Here is a 16,886-nt window from a genome sequence, read left to right as displayed (position 1 = left end):
TGAGATCTCCCTCCAACACTAAGGCACATGAGGTTCATTACTAAATACATCAGAGAAAGCAGACTTAAAAGTTGATCTACCATCTGTTTGCAAAATCTAAGCAAATTTTATAGGCTTTTTAGCATTTTTTAACATTCCTGAAACATATCCACAGTCAGGAGTACTCATGATCTTTTTTCTAATCAGGCTAGGATTTAAACACGATTAACTACAACTACCACTATATCTGTTTGTTTTAATTTACAGAGACTGTATAACCATTGGCATCACTAAGCCAGTAAACTGGAATTATTCATAACCGTGCTTAATGCTGAAAATATTTCCAGGCCAGGCTTTAGTCACAGCAACAATGCACGGAGATATTTGTGAGGTGCCGCTTTTCTTCATTTCACCCTTTCCTTCCCCTTTTCAGTGTGGCCACAATCGTGGGAAAGCAGTGAGGGTCTTCTGAGAAAGATAAGCTGGGCTTGGAAAGGATGCAGACAAGGGCTATCAGACTGACCAGTACAAAGACAGAGCTTACTTGATAAGCAAAACCAGAGAGTTCAATTGTTTAGGCTCACGAAACAATGGATGTGAGATGTGATTATTCTCTATAAACACATCTTTCACTCCCCTTCTAATATTGACAGTTTGTCACACAGTGGTGCTTACAAGGGCCAGCCAAGTCCCAGAGTTGTACAAATGCATAGCAAGGTGCAGCTCTTAACCCCAAATTGGGCTGTATTTTTCAATTCTCAGCTAATGGGAGAATATCCATACAATAGAACAAAGAAGTTAACACGGCAAGAAGAGAAATACCAAAGGAAGCCTACCTTCAGAACCGACTGGTGCAGTTTGTACAGTGAATTAACTACAGCCACATTCCTCCTCTGTCCCTCTGTGAGCGGTCCAATCACCTGGCTGGCATCTCCTTGAGTAGACAGCTGCAGTGATCGCAGAAATTGTTACAACAGTATATCTTTAAACAGTGCATCACCACAAAATTATAATTAACTAAACTTAGACCACAGCAGAAAGCCATAGGTGTTCAGTACCAATGTTCTTCCATTTTATCTTCATTCATATGAGTCCCATCTCGAGATAATACAAACTGAACAACAGGAACCGTGAGAGACTGCTGTCTCGGCTCCCAAACCACAGCACTCAGACCCAGCTCTCTTGGAGATACCTAGTCCCAGCATAACTTCAACTTTGTAATCTAAGAGTCAGATGAAGTCACCTGCCTGAGGATGCAGTATAAAATAGCAGCAGCAGAACTGAAAAGGGTATGCTTTTCTGTATACTCTCAGTCCTCACTTCTCTGACAAGCATTCAAGCCTCTCCTTAAAAACTCTATTTCTTCAAATAGATGGCTTACAGCTTTGTACATATTAGTGGCTTGTAAATGAAAAGGAAAATGGAACTGCAAGGACCAAAATGACTAGTCCTGTCATTAAAAAGTGTTCTATCCATGAATCTTTCAGCAAAAATAAAAAAAAATTATTTCTTCATATTTAAACTCCACAAAGCATGCATTTTTTATCATTACCACAGAAATCAAAGTTCCAGGGTGATATATAAATAGCAATTAACTACAGAACAGTCCCATAAGGATACCACAGCATATGTTTATAATTTAAAATAAAATAAATTGTAATTGGGAAACAAACAGAAATTTTTTTGTGCACTGAAAGCTGCAGAAATACAAAGAACTGACAAAAGGCTATGTGTATTCTAAAAGAAGTACAATAAATATTACAGCAAGAATAGCTATAAATAGAAGGCTTTACTGAGATATAATTATCTGACCAGTTATCTATATTTCAGGATACAAAATTATCCTCCAGAAAACTCATGAAGATGCCTAGCTCCAAAAGTCTTTCCGTAAAAATATATTCAACTCATCGAACAAGTCATCATGAGACTTTTATGAAGTGCATCTTTAAACACAGTTGTAGGTCCTACAGAAAGCTCCTAAACTGCAACTGAATACACAGTAACAATTGTTGAACAGAAGGAACAAACATAACACGAAAATTTTTAATTTATGGGAAACAGTAAATTTTTACTGGTGAAAGACTATTCCTGTACCTCCCATAGCTTCCACTCAGCATAAACACAGACAGCATGCAAGCAAAGTTATCTAGTATTTGCCAGCACTGCTAATAATGAAGTTTTAGACAAGTTCTTGCAAGCGCACAGGAACTCAACCTTACAGCACTATGGTGACAATATCAGTTCATTTCCCTTTCTTCAAATTTAGGGATTATTTCAGGATAAATAAGTTTCTGAGACCTTTGCAGAGGGAAAAATCTTTTCCAATGTATCTTCAATTATTTGACATCAGAATGCATCTTTAGACTAGCTGACAAATGTAACATCTCAGCATCTTCCTGCCTTCCTGACGAGAACCACCATGTGAGCTACATACTTCTGTTTCCTTCCTGATATTTCTATTTGACAGATCTGACTGGTTTTATGAATTCTGCTTCTCATGCTTACAGCTTCACAGATTAGTAACAGAACAGCTGTGCAGAGAAACACCCTGTCCACGCAGCTGACCACCCTCCCAGACCCCAATAACCTTTTTTTCCCCACACCTTTTTAAGCACTGTGCAGACTATTCAATTGGGTTTTTGCGCATTTCCAACCATTAGAGACACTACTAAGTAACATTTTACATCCTAGCCACTTAAATTTCAGTTCCTCAGAGTCTATTGTAAAGGTTTCACAATTTCTTTTTCTTAGACATTATGAAATCATTAGACCATGTCTCTTCCACTAGTGAAAAAGCTTAATAAGCAAAACCGGTAACAAGTACAAACATAACCCTTCTGTAGCTACAAGCAACTCTTACAGTCAGCAATAGTGCATGACAGCCTCACAGGCCAAGTCTAAAAATGCCTTAAAAGCAACCAACCTTTCTAAAATTGTTTACCATATTAAATTCTCTTAAATTAATCAGTTAGAACTTTGACAGCTAGATGTGTTGATCCCTTGTGTATCTTAAAATAAAATCATTGGTGTAAAACAAAGAGGCTTGGAAAACTCGACTCTTGTAACTAGCAGTAGGAACTGGGCAGCCCAGGGCTTCCTAGGACTGCTTCTCCTGAAGGTGTGCTATGGGAACACCTGGCACCTACATAGGTAGGTGTGCCCTACCATCTACAGCAGAAGTCTCAGGTGCTTGTTCCCATCTCTTGCTGTCACCACAATGATTTCTATGACCTTGCTTTGACGCAAGAAGGTTCTGCGCTGACTCTGTCCAACTTGTTTTGTGTACATACACTTTGTCACTAGCATGTATCTGGATTTCAGGTAGTTTATCATTATTCCAATATTCCAGTGCCTCAGACTGAATTCTTGACACCTCTAATATCCATTGTACAGTCATGCATCCATGTAGGAAAATGCCATCGTGTCTCCCCAGTTCCAACAAACCACGCTTATGGCCCATTTACTTTAGGCACAAATCATCCCTCAATTTATTTTCCATCATACCAGGTTTTATGGATGATTCACATTCATCACTCTCATTTATATAGCAAGTACTTTTGAAGTTCTGTGCTGGACATAGCTTATGCAATTAAGCCCAGTGGTAATGTAACTCTTCCTGTGTTATCTGCCCACTGGGGATTGCACTGTGTAAATAGGATAAGTCAGATAAGTGTGAAGCCTAGCCACATCCACTCAGCTGAGAGACACGGTCCAAGGGCCTTCTTTTTGATGAGGGCACTAGAGACAAAATCTGGTACCTTTTTAATCAGATTTATCCAGAAATGCAGAAGGCCAGGAGGGTGAATTTATGCTAAGCAGAGATAAGGAGTACAAAAGGGGTGACTTCATTCCAAATCAGAATCTATTTTGGAAAAGAAACAACTAAAAGACAAAGTGTAGCTGAAGGACCAGACCTCATCTCCAGGGAACCATCAGTCACCCTGGGAGTTAGTCTGGCTTGAGCCTGCTAAGTGAAAAGGAAACAAAGGAAAAGAAACCCTGCTGAAGCCAGACCTGAATGAGCAGTAACAACATGGACTGTAACTGTTGCACTTTTCTTTATATCTTTAAGTATAGCAATTGATTTCTTATGCTCTTCACTTTAGTTGGATAAACTGTTTCTGCTTTTACCTCAAAGCCTGTGTACTATTTACAGCAATTTCACGGGCACTAGCAAAGCACAGGCACCCCATTCCCCAGCAAGCAGCAATTCTACAACGGATGACATGTCAGTATGAGCTCCCTTTGCCAACATGAGCTACCAGCACACTGGCAACCTGAGATGCTAGTGAGGAAGAGAGGAGTGAGGCAGAGAAGTCTCCCACCAGTGAACATTAGCCAGGACTTTTGTATCCAGGCTCTAGGACAAGGGCTGTGTCTTGTGGTACTCTCAAAAATGTGAATGTGAGCTCCTGTCCCATGCAGCATTTCAAAAAAACTCAAAGGGCAGCTGTTAAACTAAAATGAGAAAGAAACACTGGAGGTACTCCCTTTCTGACATTCGCTAAGGTAGGAAGTTGAAATTTGCAGGTTCAATCCAGTAGCTAACTAGCTGGAGGAAGCTGCCTAGACTTTTTTTAAAAATCCGATTCAACAGAACCTGAGGACTAGGTAGCAGATTGGGTAGTTTATTGAACAAGAAAGGACACTTGTAGAAGCTGATACACAAAAAATGTGTAACAAAGGGGAACAAGCTGACTGAAGGCCATCTGACTAGCTTCGGCCTGACATGCTCAAGAAACTGTAAGCCATGACTGGCACTGTGCTCTCCCCAAATTCAGAAGTCCTTCTGGAAAATAGGTTCTTTTTGTTTGTATCCTTCAGTACACTAATGTGGTTACACTGCTTCACCTGCAGAGATTGCAGGTGCCTCATATTGGGTCAGTAAGTTGCCCAATGCAGAAAATTTCAGGAATGATTCACCTAACCATGTGCAGGAGATCACAAAGTAGAGAAATAAGCACTTTAACAAGTAATTAATCTAGCCTATTTTAGAGACCCTTCTTTAGGGAGAGAGTAAAGGCAGCCTGTATGCACCTATTTCCCTCCACTAACTATGAAGGGAATCTAAAGCAGTACTACAGATACATACAGGTAGCTGTACTGCTATACTGCCTGAAATCATGTCAGATGAATTCTCACCCTGTAAATGTATTTGTACCCCTTTGCATAGATCTGCTTTGAAAATATGTCTTGGAAATAACTACATCAAATGTTCTGGATTTTACACTTTTCTATGTTTAATACCTAAGAACAGACGTGTAATTTGACAGCATGGATTTGATCTCATGTGTTCAGACACATGCTACGATAAGATTACTTTGGGTTTAAATTCTTGTTTTCACCATGAAATGCAATGAATATAGAATTTAGATTAGGACGTGAATCAAATCATCAGTTCTCCCTCAGGTTATAAAAAAATGCTGAGTTTGTCTTTTTCTTGTAGAAAACAGACTATTGATACATCTTTTCCTGTAACTTGTTAGTCTTCCAAAGTGACTAACTTCCCCTGTTTCAACAGGTGGCAGCTCAGAAGAGGCACTGATTTGTGAGCTGGTTTGCTACCATTCCCTTCACAGACTAAACATTTTGTGAAAAAGCTCAGTTTCACACTAAGTAATTAAGATCTTGTGTGCATCCTTTTTGACAGTTCGGGAAAACTCCATTTATTTGATTCCTCTACTTTAAACAGCCTCAGCAAACCTACTCTCTAAAGACCGGGAAACAGCATCATAATTTAGGAGGAGTATGGAAAAGATCTTAAATCAAAGTAAGACAAAAGTAGTGCCTCTCAACAAAGCATTTGATCTAACTCTAGGATCACGAGACTAATATGTTTTGATAGCACAAATTGAACTCCAATTGTCAAGCTGACATTTTCAAGAATAAATACATTCCTAATACAGGCAGCTGATGTGGCCGTACCTCTGGCAGAAAGCAATCAATCCATCTGGTACTTGGCCTCCTGCCTGATCATAACAACTGATTATAAAGCACAGAATCCATTTACAGAGTTTCTGAGTCAATAGGCCTTGGCCCTGGGATTTCTCCCACAAGCTACAAATAATTGGGATGATTTACTACTAGGTTTAATGTCTTCCATACGGCAGAAACAGCCTTTTACAATCTCTTTCCACCTAAGAAACACAAAAGTTTACTAGAATCAGTTTGCTACTTTTTATAAAAATATGACACCATTTAGCAGAAAAATACATAACAATCTGAACTCCACTAGCTATGCCACCTAATATGTTAGCTTCTTACAGGACAATCTGCAAAAAGAGACATAATTTAGAGGTTCTAAGTGTAAGATTTGAATGAATGTGTCAGTGCAAATAAGGTCCTTGACTGATGAGGATAAATTAAAATGAATGTCCTGCTTTAAAAAAAAAAATCAACTAAAATTTGAGAATAAATCATAAATAAGAATTCATGTTCTTGGAACGACTTCAGATTTTTCAAAGAAGAAATATTTCAAGACATGAAGAAAGGAATAAGCTGAGAGTTCAGGCAATAACTTAAAAGGCACATAAAAACATTTATATTGCACCCTCAGGACATTCTTGTAGCTTCCAGAGTATCATCATCTTTTTGTTTTGTTTTGTTTTTTGTGCTTCCTCAGAAAAATGAAAATTTTATATTCTAGGAATATAGAAAAGGAGCTCTATGGTGAAGGCATTCAAAATCTTATAGAAAACACAATCATTACTTTGGGAAGAAAAATTTGAAGGGACTGTTAAGTCCTTGACCAAGAAAAAAGATCGAACACCATGCTCATACTGTTCATGCTAGAACAACAGCAATCATCAAACTGTTCCCTTGGGGGTATTTCTGTTTTGTTTTGGTTTTTTCTTCCTTAATATTTTCAAAAGCGGAAGAAATGGAAGGAAAACAGCAAATGGTCTTTCTGTAACAGAAAAGACAGGATTTATCTCTAAGTCTTTGAATCATCTGCGAAGAAAAGCACCGTTCAAATAATCAAAAGTGAGTAATGGTTCATGATCCTTAAATAATGAGATGCTTTAAAACAACTCCGCTGTCAGAAAGCACCTAAACCCAGTTCCCCTAAGGAATCTCAGAGAATGCTAAACCTAAAGCACTCAGAATAATTTCTCAACTTCCGAAAATTATGCCTCTTGTATTTGACATTTTTTCAGACTCAGGTTTATCTGGCTAGCCCAAGTCTGAGGAGGATTTCAAGGACAATGTGTGTTGATCCTGATACCTCTGACTGTAACAGTTTACTGAATTTTTCATGCTTGCCACATTAATGACTGAATGATTAATCATATTTTGTATGTCATCCCAATAGCTCTTGGTCCCAACCAACTACTGAGAATGCATCTCCAGAGGTGAAGAGCAGACATCCATCCCCAAGACACATGAGGCCAGTCCAACATGGTAGGGTGATATTCACCTACACATAAAAAATATAATCAACTTAATTGCCATCTGCCTTTTTTGGTATCAAGTCCAGGCGTTAATTGAGATTATAATACTTCTAGCCTGCAGAAGGTTATAAATGAGCTTTACATTGTCCAACTCTCATTAGAGTTGGTTCCAAAATTGAAAAATTCCAAAGCCTTTACCATATCAACATACATATAACCAAATTAATTTCTGAATGATAGAATCTAATTTGGTATGAACTAACTTGGAGCGCACTGTAAGAAAATACTGTGAGGATTGTACAGTCTTGCTCTTCTTCTACCTGTTAGCAAAATTACATGCTAGATCTAAATAAGTCTTTTAACCACTTTCCCAGCAAGATAAAATGAAGTACATAGTACTCTCAAAACCAGCCTTTTATGCTCGGATGATTTTTTTCTGGAGTTTAGCCAGTATCTCTTTAAAAAAAAAATAAAAAATCACACATTTGTTATGTGAGTCACGATCTAACCAGCAAAAGACAACATGAGAATGAAGAAAATGTTTCATGAAGTTATTTTTTAATGCAACTTTCTCCTCGAGATTTTTCATTCAATTTTTAAAAGTTTAAATGCTTTTTTAAAGTGACTTATGAGCTAGGTATGTCTACGTATTCTCTGACCAATATAAGTAGCTTCCTAATGACTGTTTTAACAAAACACTACTGATCTTTCCATCAAAAAAAAAAAAAAAATTACAAAACCTTAGCTGACTTCTGATTATTTTTAAATTAGACCTACTGCCATCTTTAGCTTTTATTACTGTACAGTGAAACAGTAATTATTCTGAAATTATTTTAGCATATAAGAGCCTCCCACACATTCTATTTAAATACCTATTAATGAATTCCCTTAATGTGCCAAATATTGAATTCATATTTTTGGGTTCTCATTTAAATAGCATAGATACAAGTTTTTCAATGACAGTAACACCATGTCTTCAAGGTACTGGTAGAATACAATTAATTCATGTATCTCAAAAAGAATTGGAGAAAATATAATCTTTTACATTACTTACACCATTGTAACTGACCCATTATTTACAGAAAACCATTCCCAAAGTCTCATTTCACTACTGTTCTTGATGATTTGTGAGCTTACTACACTTCATACTTCCATCTGAAGTTCACAATATTCGACATTTAGACAGGAGGACTAGATATACTTCCCTGGAACTGTCAGACAAATCTCATTGTTGGAATATGTCCTGAATAGTGATTCACCCGCAAATGAAAGCTCACAATTCAATATAACACCATCTAATACGAGACACGGATTAATTCTTATAAGATCACATAATAAAAAAGGCAATCACTTTATGTCATTACAATAAGAATTCATTATGCTTTTTAATTCAAAACCATCACAGGCCTCATAAATTTGCTGGAGTTAAAATCTGGTGCCAAAATTCTAGTGCATGAACAGTATTTCCCCTTCACTGGAAGAATTTGATTCCAGAAATCCTTTCTCCCTCCCTCTCCACCCTGTTCTCCCCTACTTCATTGAATTATTCAGCTAGTTACATTTAGCTATGTCAGATAAGAAGATGGGTGGACAAAAAACCAACACAGATACCCCAAACCACATAGTTATGTCAGTAAACATCCTAACAGAGATGCAGCTCACATCCATCTTCCTGATACTATAGCACATTTCGTTTGGGAAACTTGTATAAATTAAATGAGCAAAACAATGTTTTGGGTTGGTGTAAGGTACATTTCTCCTTAGGAATACATATGACTAAAGCCAACCCAACAATGCTTTCCTCCATAAATGAAGTTTTAATTTTTTTCATTTCCCTAGAAGAAACCAGAATTATAGCCCTCCTAGATCAGTCTTTTTTTCTTGCAACACATTATGGATATTTTTCATTGCCACTAGGCAGACAGGGGCACAATCAATACAGAACTTGTTTAGTCCCACCCCTCTCTGCCTTTTCCTAGTCAACCACTAAGTATAGATCGAAAGGTCCAGAAAAAATTTCTATCTCCATGAATACTCAGAGAAAACTAAGAACCGATCCTTCTCATCCAACTGTTTTATCATTGCAATTTTTAAACTTTTAAATCCTATCTTCCTTTGCATTTCTGCTTTTCTTAACAATTTCACTGATGGAGCCAAGACACTCCAATATAGTCTCCGGATCAGTTATAACACACTTAGCCTTTTACATTCTGGACAAAAATATGCCATTCATATTGCTTAACATCTAAATAACCAACTGAAAACAGCTTATTTAAATCTTCATTCCCCTGATCAAGCATGACAGACACTTTTTCTTCTACAAATGGCATTACAAAAATTCCTTGTAAAGATGCTGTCTCTTTCTCAGCTCAGAGTTTGAGATGAATTAATTGTTGTTCTTCTATTCCACCTGGAGTTCTAGCATTTTCTTTCCTCATTCTCTTTATTGCAACAAGGTTTACAAACCAAGGAGAAGCATTAACAAATCTGAGATTGTTTTTAAACAGTAAAATATAAACTAAGATCAGAGCACATTTAATTGTAATCTCAGGAAGAGAGATCCTGGAAGATTTGTGAAGCCATGGCATGATAGAATTATGCTTTCAAAACTACATCACCAAAACCAAACAGCAGATTATTTTCTATTGACTATCATATATCAGATGCACCATAAACACACAAGGAAAGAAGTCATGAAAAAAATCAAGACTCATCTGCCACAACATCACAAAGAGTTATGATGATGAGATGGACGTGCAGAAAGTTGAGATCTATTTTAAACCTCAGTCATTACAAACTAGTTTTTAAACACACTCAAAGGAAAGGATCAGCTTTTTGCAGAAAATTTGAAAGACAAAAATAAATTTTCTAGAGTGGTGTGAGAAGAATATGGTCTGTTTTCTCACAGTCTGCCTCTTTAAACTCCAAAAATCTAGCAAATAATCTATTGCAACCCATTCTAAATGGCTAGCTAGTGGATCAGAGATATTTAATAGGGAAATACTAATTCTGAATATGTGCTCAAAGTGGAAAATTGAAAAGATCGTTATGGGTACCTGCAAAAGATTAAGCCACCTGAGCAGCATTAAAGAACAGAACAGTAGCTGGGGATGTAAGTAAAGCAGAATTTGTAATCTTGCACCTGTAAATCATAAGTTCAAACATAAACTGGATTAAAGGATGATGAGAGATAAACTGCTTGTCTCAGTTTCAGTCCTAGTGGAAAGTGGGCATTTATTAAAATCTTCATAATGTGTATCACTGACAATCTTATGTGAAGCCTCAGGAAGGAGACCTGTGATTGAAAAGGTCTGAGAGAAGATAAACTAATCTTTAAAAATGATTCCTATAGAGTAGAGACAGAGCACAATGGCAAGATAATGCACTGAGCCATACAAGTTTTGTGGGCAATACTAAAAATAATTTAAGAACAAGTGCAGCAGAGCTGACTTTCCATTATATATATTTTGATGCTAATCTTATGTAATGCATTTGGTGCTGATCAGCATTACAAAGATCAGTGCTCTAAAAATATCTGAACATGACAGATAGATAGATGCTCCTCAGCCTGTATCTCCATCCATTACATTCACTAAAAATAGAATATTAAATTACAGAAGGGGTTGGTTGCACTGGCATCCAAAAAGGTGTCATCTGAGTTGGCCCAAAGAAATGTTTGGCTACCTGAAGGAAGTGTTGAACTCCTGAAAAGAGTTAATATCCAAGGTTTTCTCGCACCCATCCAGCAATATTTGGAGTTGCCAACTAGTCACAATGCCAAAGACAACTGTGCTCTTTTCAAGGACTAAAACTCTGGTAGAAACACCAAATGCTATTTTCAAATAAGTCAAGTATGGCTGACAAGCATTACAGATAGAAAAACATGTTTAGGAAAGCATATCTTTTGAAGCTCTGGCAATCTAAGAAAATCTTAAGACCAAAAGGAATGTTAGTATAGAAGAAATCAGCATCTCTTAACTTTTGCCTTAGAGATTTATTTACATCCTAAGTAAGAAAGTATGAATTCCAGATGCAAGAAAAAAATTACCCCAATCTGCCAGCATTTTAAGCTTCCTCTTGAACAGATTTTGTATGTCGCTCTCATTCAGTCTCATTCACATATTGGCTACACCCACAGCAATAAATTAAACAGTGCCAGGAAAGGTTCCTGGATCTGGCACATGATCATCTGTACCGCTAAACTGTTAGGACAGTCATTAGCAAGTTTTTGGCTGGGCCAACAACCACTTTCCCAAATAAACTCCAGCCACAGCTCTGGAGAGGCAATATTGCAGAGACTATTCCTGAAAAGGGTGCTGGCAGGCAGCCACGTGCTTTGGGGAAGGGCAGCCCTTACGAGCCCTGAGACAGGCTGTCCTGCACCTCCTGGCCACAGTGCCCAGGAACGTTCGCAGATACCTTTCGCTGGCTAGTGTAGACATTACTGTTACATCCCATGTTGGAGACTAAGAGAGTTCACAGCTAGGGTGGCAAATTAAGTCCTGAGTGTCAATCAGAAACCTTTACTGACCTCGTACTATCAACTGAGAGAGGCAGACATTAACATAAACATCAGGGTGACAGTGTGGAGCAACTTAATACACAGTTTTTCTGCAGCAAAACCAGACACTTTTTGCTGATCCTTCAAGTAAGGCCAACACTAATCAGAACAAGTCTTGATGATACAAATTTGCCTTCAAACAGATGAGACTAAGCTCATTTACTTACTTCCATTTACTGTTCTGAGGACAGTTACGTATTTTTCTTTCCACACCCATACTCTGTTTCAAAAGCAAATCCAGATCATTTGGGGACAAGCAGTGAGTGATTGGGACATATCAGCGTTTGACTCTGAAGGAGGAGTTGAAACAACAATTGTTACATTTTTCTACTTCTTATGCTCTTTTTTGGTATTTACTTTCTTAAACAATAATGCACTTAAAAACATCTGCCATCAAGTACATGTTACTCATCATTATGACAGATATTACTTTACAATAACACAGTCCCAGTTACACTATTTAGGACCAGTTAATTGAAAAGCAGATCTCAGTAAACCCTCAGAACAAATAAAGTTTAGAAATAATGTATATTAGTTTTAATCATAGAATTTTTACGTCAGAGTCACTTCACATTTAAACATCAATCCAATTAAATATTCAGTATTGTTTTACAGCATCTGAAATCCAGTTTCACCATTGCATTGAAAAACAATATCAGGCTAAATCAAAGCTTCCCAGTTACCTCCCAAGAACTTTCTTCTACTTGGCTGAGTACCCGCATATTAGTGCTCATATTACTGCTCTACTACTGTGCAACTGGTGCATGTTCTAAAACCATGTATAACATTACATAACTCAGATATTTACTTAAGCAAATGTAAATAAATCTCAATATACTACTGAGATTCAGGATAGTGAGAAAGAGGCTGCCTACTCTCTATCACAGATATCAGCTGATGCTGACTTTTCCCTCAGAACAACCCAGAATCTAAAAACCTCATTCACCAAAGCAAATCCATACAAATTTCTTTGTGTCCCAAGTGTACAGTGCTCCATTGCTTTTGGGATCAGAATAGCAAGTTCTCTCTCATTTTGCCTTTTGGCGTGTCTGGTACCAGAGGTCTTCAATACATGAATCAATGTCCTGCCCTTTGAAGATATGGGACAACTGTTTGAACTTTGGTGCAGGGACTCTAATTTTTGAGGCACTTATGTCTTCTCTTTAATCTTTAATCTCAAAATTGACTTCTATTACCGGGTCTTTAGCATTTTAACTTTGAAATATATAAAATAGACCAAGTGTCACCTTATGTTTTCTTAAGAAGGTTGGGGAAGAATTCTTCAAAATGCCAGGAAAGACTGTGCTCTCTGTACAGCACTTAAAAATTTCCAAGTGGCTTATACTAGGCAAACCTGATAATCAGAAAATCCCACAGCCATTGCACAGGGTAAAATCCTGATGAGAAGCCAAGCCTCTACCATGAGCTGTGGGCAAAGGATAGATAAGTAGCTTTCCCAGAGCACTGCCCACAGCCTGTATTTCGGGCCTCCACCTCATTCATCAACTTTTATAAGATGTATGACACAACTCCAACCACATTTAGTTAAGGGAATAAAAAAATGATTCAAATTCTCTATTTCCGTCCTCCTTCATTACACCCACTCTCCTTCTCCATCTTCTGAGTGCTTCCTTTTTATGATTGCTTACAAGTCTGACAGTGGGAAACATCTCCATTATATCATCTGCCTGCAGCATCTTGTCTGTTGGAAAGATCCCTTTTTTTAGACAAACTTTTCTGAAACATATTACTCCATAAAATACAATATTCCATATTTAGGAACCTCTCCAATTATAGGCAATCACAACTCCCACCGATTTTAGCCTTATCTACCCTAACCTTAAGATAAATCTACCTAGCGTAATATGGCCATGCAGATTCTTGCTTTGCCTGTACTTCAAGCAGACATGAACTTGCTCCAGTTGTGCTCCAGGCTGAATGAGAGGGTTGTGCTCAGCAAGGTGCCAAGGCTGAGCTGGTCACCCTGGCTTGGACTGGAGCTAAAATGTGTCCCACCATCTGAGAGCACAGCAGAGTGAGTTTGTGTTTGCCTAAATCGTGTAAGCATACCATTACATATCCACATACAAAAATGTTTTTTACGATAGATTGATCGACCAGAAGTTGCCAGCGTAATCACCCCCACCTGCTCTGAAAAGCAAGTGGACAACCTGATTTTTACAATCCTGCTTCTGCAAATTACTCTTTGCTTGTTTATTGGCCAAAAGATACCAGGCCACTTTGTCTCTGACAGTGATGCCTTATGGTGGGAGGAGGCAGCAAGACACAGCCTCCACAAGACAAGACAGGAAGGATTGCTGTGGGACTCTGATTGCAATTAATAAAGATAGTCTGACAGGATGACTGTAACTCTAGGGAGGAAACTAGTAGAGGTCTCCGGGTTCAAAAAGTACGAGAATCGCATCTTCTCTAAACAACTGCATTTTCACGTTCACAGCACAACACATTTCATCTATGTGCACTTGGTGGGTGTGTTAGTATATTTCAGTCCACCCACATGCCAAGCTGAACAGAAATAGCACAAAAGTAAGAGAACATACAGTACTTACATTTCTACTCACAATATATGAGGTAACTGAAATCATCACTCTAAAAACAGAAAGAATGCAACAAAAACCTCAACAATAAATATTGTTTGAAATAGTCCTGTGCTGGGAAGGGAACAGACTAGATAGCAAAGCAGGGCTCTTCCATCTTCAACCTCTATAAGGACAATGGATCTTGCAATTTATTTTTCTGCTTGTTGGCAAAAGTACACATCTTGTCAACTTTCAGAGCTTTTAACCCTCCATGTTTCATGACTCCTCTCCACCAGACATCCAGTTCTAAGTATCAGCAAGAAAAATAGCTCTATCAACAGGCAAACCAAAACATAGTGATTACAAAGTTGCAACGAAGAGATTTTTAATTATGAGAGAAATCACAACATTTCAAGTACATTTAAAATTCAGCTCAGTAAATGACAAAATTACAGGTAATCAACTGGGGAAATACAGTTTTGTATCACTTCTAATCAACAGGTGACTATCATTTTCATTTTTATATACATAAATGAGAATCTGATTTAAAGTAGCATATGAACAAAATCAAACATGAATTTAAAAGACTTCTGCAATCAACCAGAGTATTACCCTAGAGCAGTGGTCTTCAAAGTAGGGTGCATGCACCACAGGTGTTATGGAAGACAATCCACTGGGGTGCAGGAAGAAAATATGAGAACTTCAATAGTATATGTATGTAATTTATAAATAAGGAAGTATATATATAATGGGGGTGCATGCTCAAAAAGTTTTTACTGATAGGGATGCATGATCACAAAAGTTTAGAGACCACTGCCCTAGAGGATCCTGCCATGTAATTATTGCTGCCATGTCAGAGGCATCTAATGAAGATGCTGGTGAGATATAAGCTCTCTCTTACACCTCTTCTCAACTATCAGTTATACAAGTGGGTAAAAATTTCTCTAGAAGGCAGATTTGTGAGCTCCTATCTTCTGTTAAGCAGCATGGATTCCCCAAAAACCCCCAAATTACTCAACTTTTTCTTTGTTTTCAGGAAATGCAACTTACTGGTTTCTCATGAATCTCTTCCCTCCACTGTACTTATTGCTAGCGTTTGATGGAAGAGCTAATTTTCCTTATGTGGCCAGTTAAACAAGAGCACAACATGTTATATGTGTCAATCAAGATGGTTAACTTCAGGTATTTGCAAATGGGAACGGATGACCTCTGGAAAACTCTTAAATCAAGGAGAAAAGTTAGTGTTCTTTTTCATCTGGGCTACCTCACTTGCATGAAAACATGGTTAGTGAACAAAACCTGGCTCAATAAGCAGCCATTATGTTACAAAGAAGCAATGGATTACAGTGTGCAAACACAGAAGAGAAAAATTTTGCTCCTATCCCAAACATGATGATCAGATTTTTTAATCTCCGAATCCCAATCTCCCTGAGAAGGATGTAGAAATGGTGACTAAATGGAAATCTCACAGTGTCTGTAATCATTATGAAGATGTTTGGGCTGCCTATTTTGGAGAAAATGTGAATAAGAAGAGACAAAACAATAACGGCACAAAGAAAATATACCAAGCACCCTTCCTCAGCATCACCTAACAAAACACAGGATGGGTGGTGAAGTTGAAAGGTAATATTCTTAAATTAACAGAAATATTTTTTTAAGTTTAGTGCAATGTATAATTATCCCTTCAAATTCTGTATAGTAAGAATATCTGCAATTACACTGATTGAAATTAGGACAATAATTCTGAACGCTTCATGGCATACACCAACCACATCAAGCATCAGCAAGGCGTTAGCTAAAGATTCTCCCAACAGCAGAATGTATCTACCTACTGCTCACAGAGGGTTATTTATATCTCCTCTGAAATCATTTGAACTGGTTAATACAAGAATAGGTCTCAGGCAGAGCAACAGCTAGTTCTTGGTGTGGAGAAAGCTGAAAACCAAAAGCCAGGAGTGTACAAAGTCACAAGTAACACAAATGTTTTGGATTCACAGGAAGAGGCCATTTTTTCTTACTTGTTTTTGTTGTAGTACTATATGTACAAATTGCTAGATGCTGCTTTTACTCAAAGTGAAAGTCTTTGAGTCTTAAATAACATTTTTCTTGTTATTTGTCCTATCTAAAGCTAACTGGAGAAACAGTGATGAAATCTTAGTGAATTACAATTCCTTTTTTTGTGAATAAATAAAACCCCTGACATCAGAATGTCTGAACATTTTTAGGATTGCATATTTCACTTTTTCACCATTCAAATCTACCTGCGATATTACAACAACATTAAAAAAAAAAATTCTAATGACTCTTAAAAGCCCTCCCCAACCTTCCTTCACTGAGAATACTGAGATTCTTCTGTTTACTTTTAATTTGGAAGAGAACTCAATTGTGAATTCCTCCAGGAAATTAAATTTCCAT

The 16,886-nt window shown here is 37.5% G+C and overlaps 1 protein-coding gene across 1 annotated transcript in view; it reads right to left on the bottom strand.

Annotated features, from left to right (window-relative positions):
- The window catches only part of COG5 (component of oligomeric golgi complex 5), a 193,889-nt gene that overhangs the window by 25,289 nt on the left and 151,714 nt on the right, over window positions 1–16,886 (bottom strand). The window contains exon 16 of the mRNA XM_010581090.1: window positions 816–926. Coding sequence (XP_010579392.1) covers window positions 816–926 — 111 coding nt within the window. The remainder of the gene's footprint in view (window positions 1–815; window positions 927–16,886) is intronic.

Source organism: Haliaeetus leucocephalus, unplaced genomic scaffold (assembly GCF_000737465.1).
Source record: "Haliaeetus leucocephalus isolate CR32 unplaced genomic scaffold, Haliaeetus_leucocephalus-4.0 Scaffold751, whole genome shotgun sequence".
NCBI classification, from domain to species: domain Eukaryota; kingdom Metazoa; phylum Chordata; class Aves; order Accipitriformes; family Accipitridae; genus Haliaeetus; species Haliaeetus leucocephalus.
Note: the sequence above shows the minus strand (reverse complement) of the source record. Positions and strands in the feature narration are given on the sequence as shown.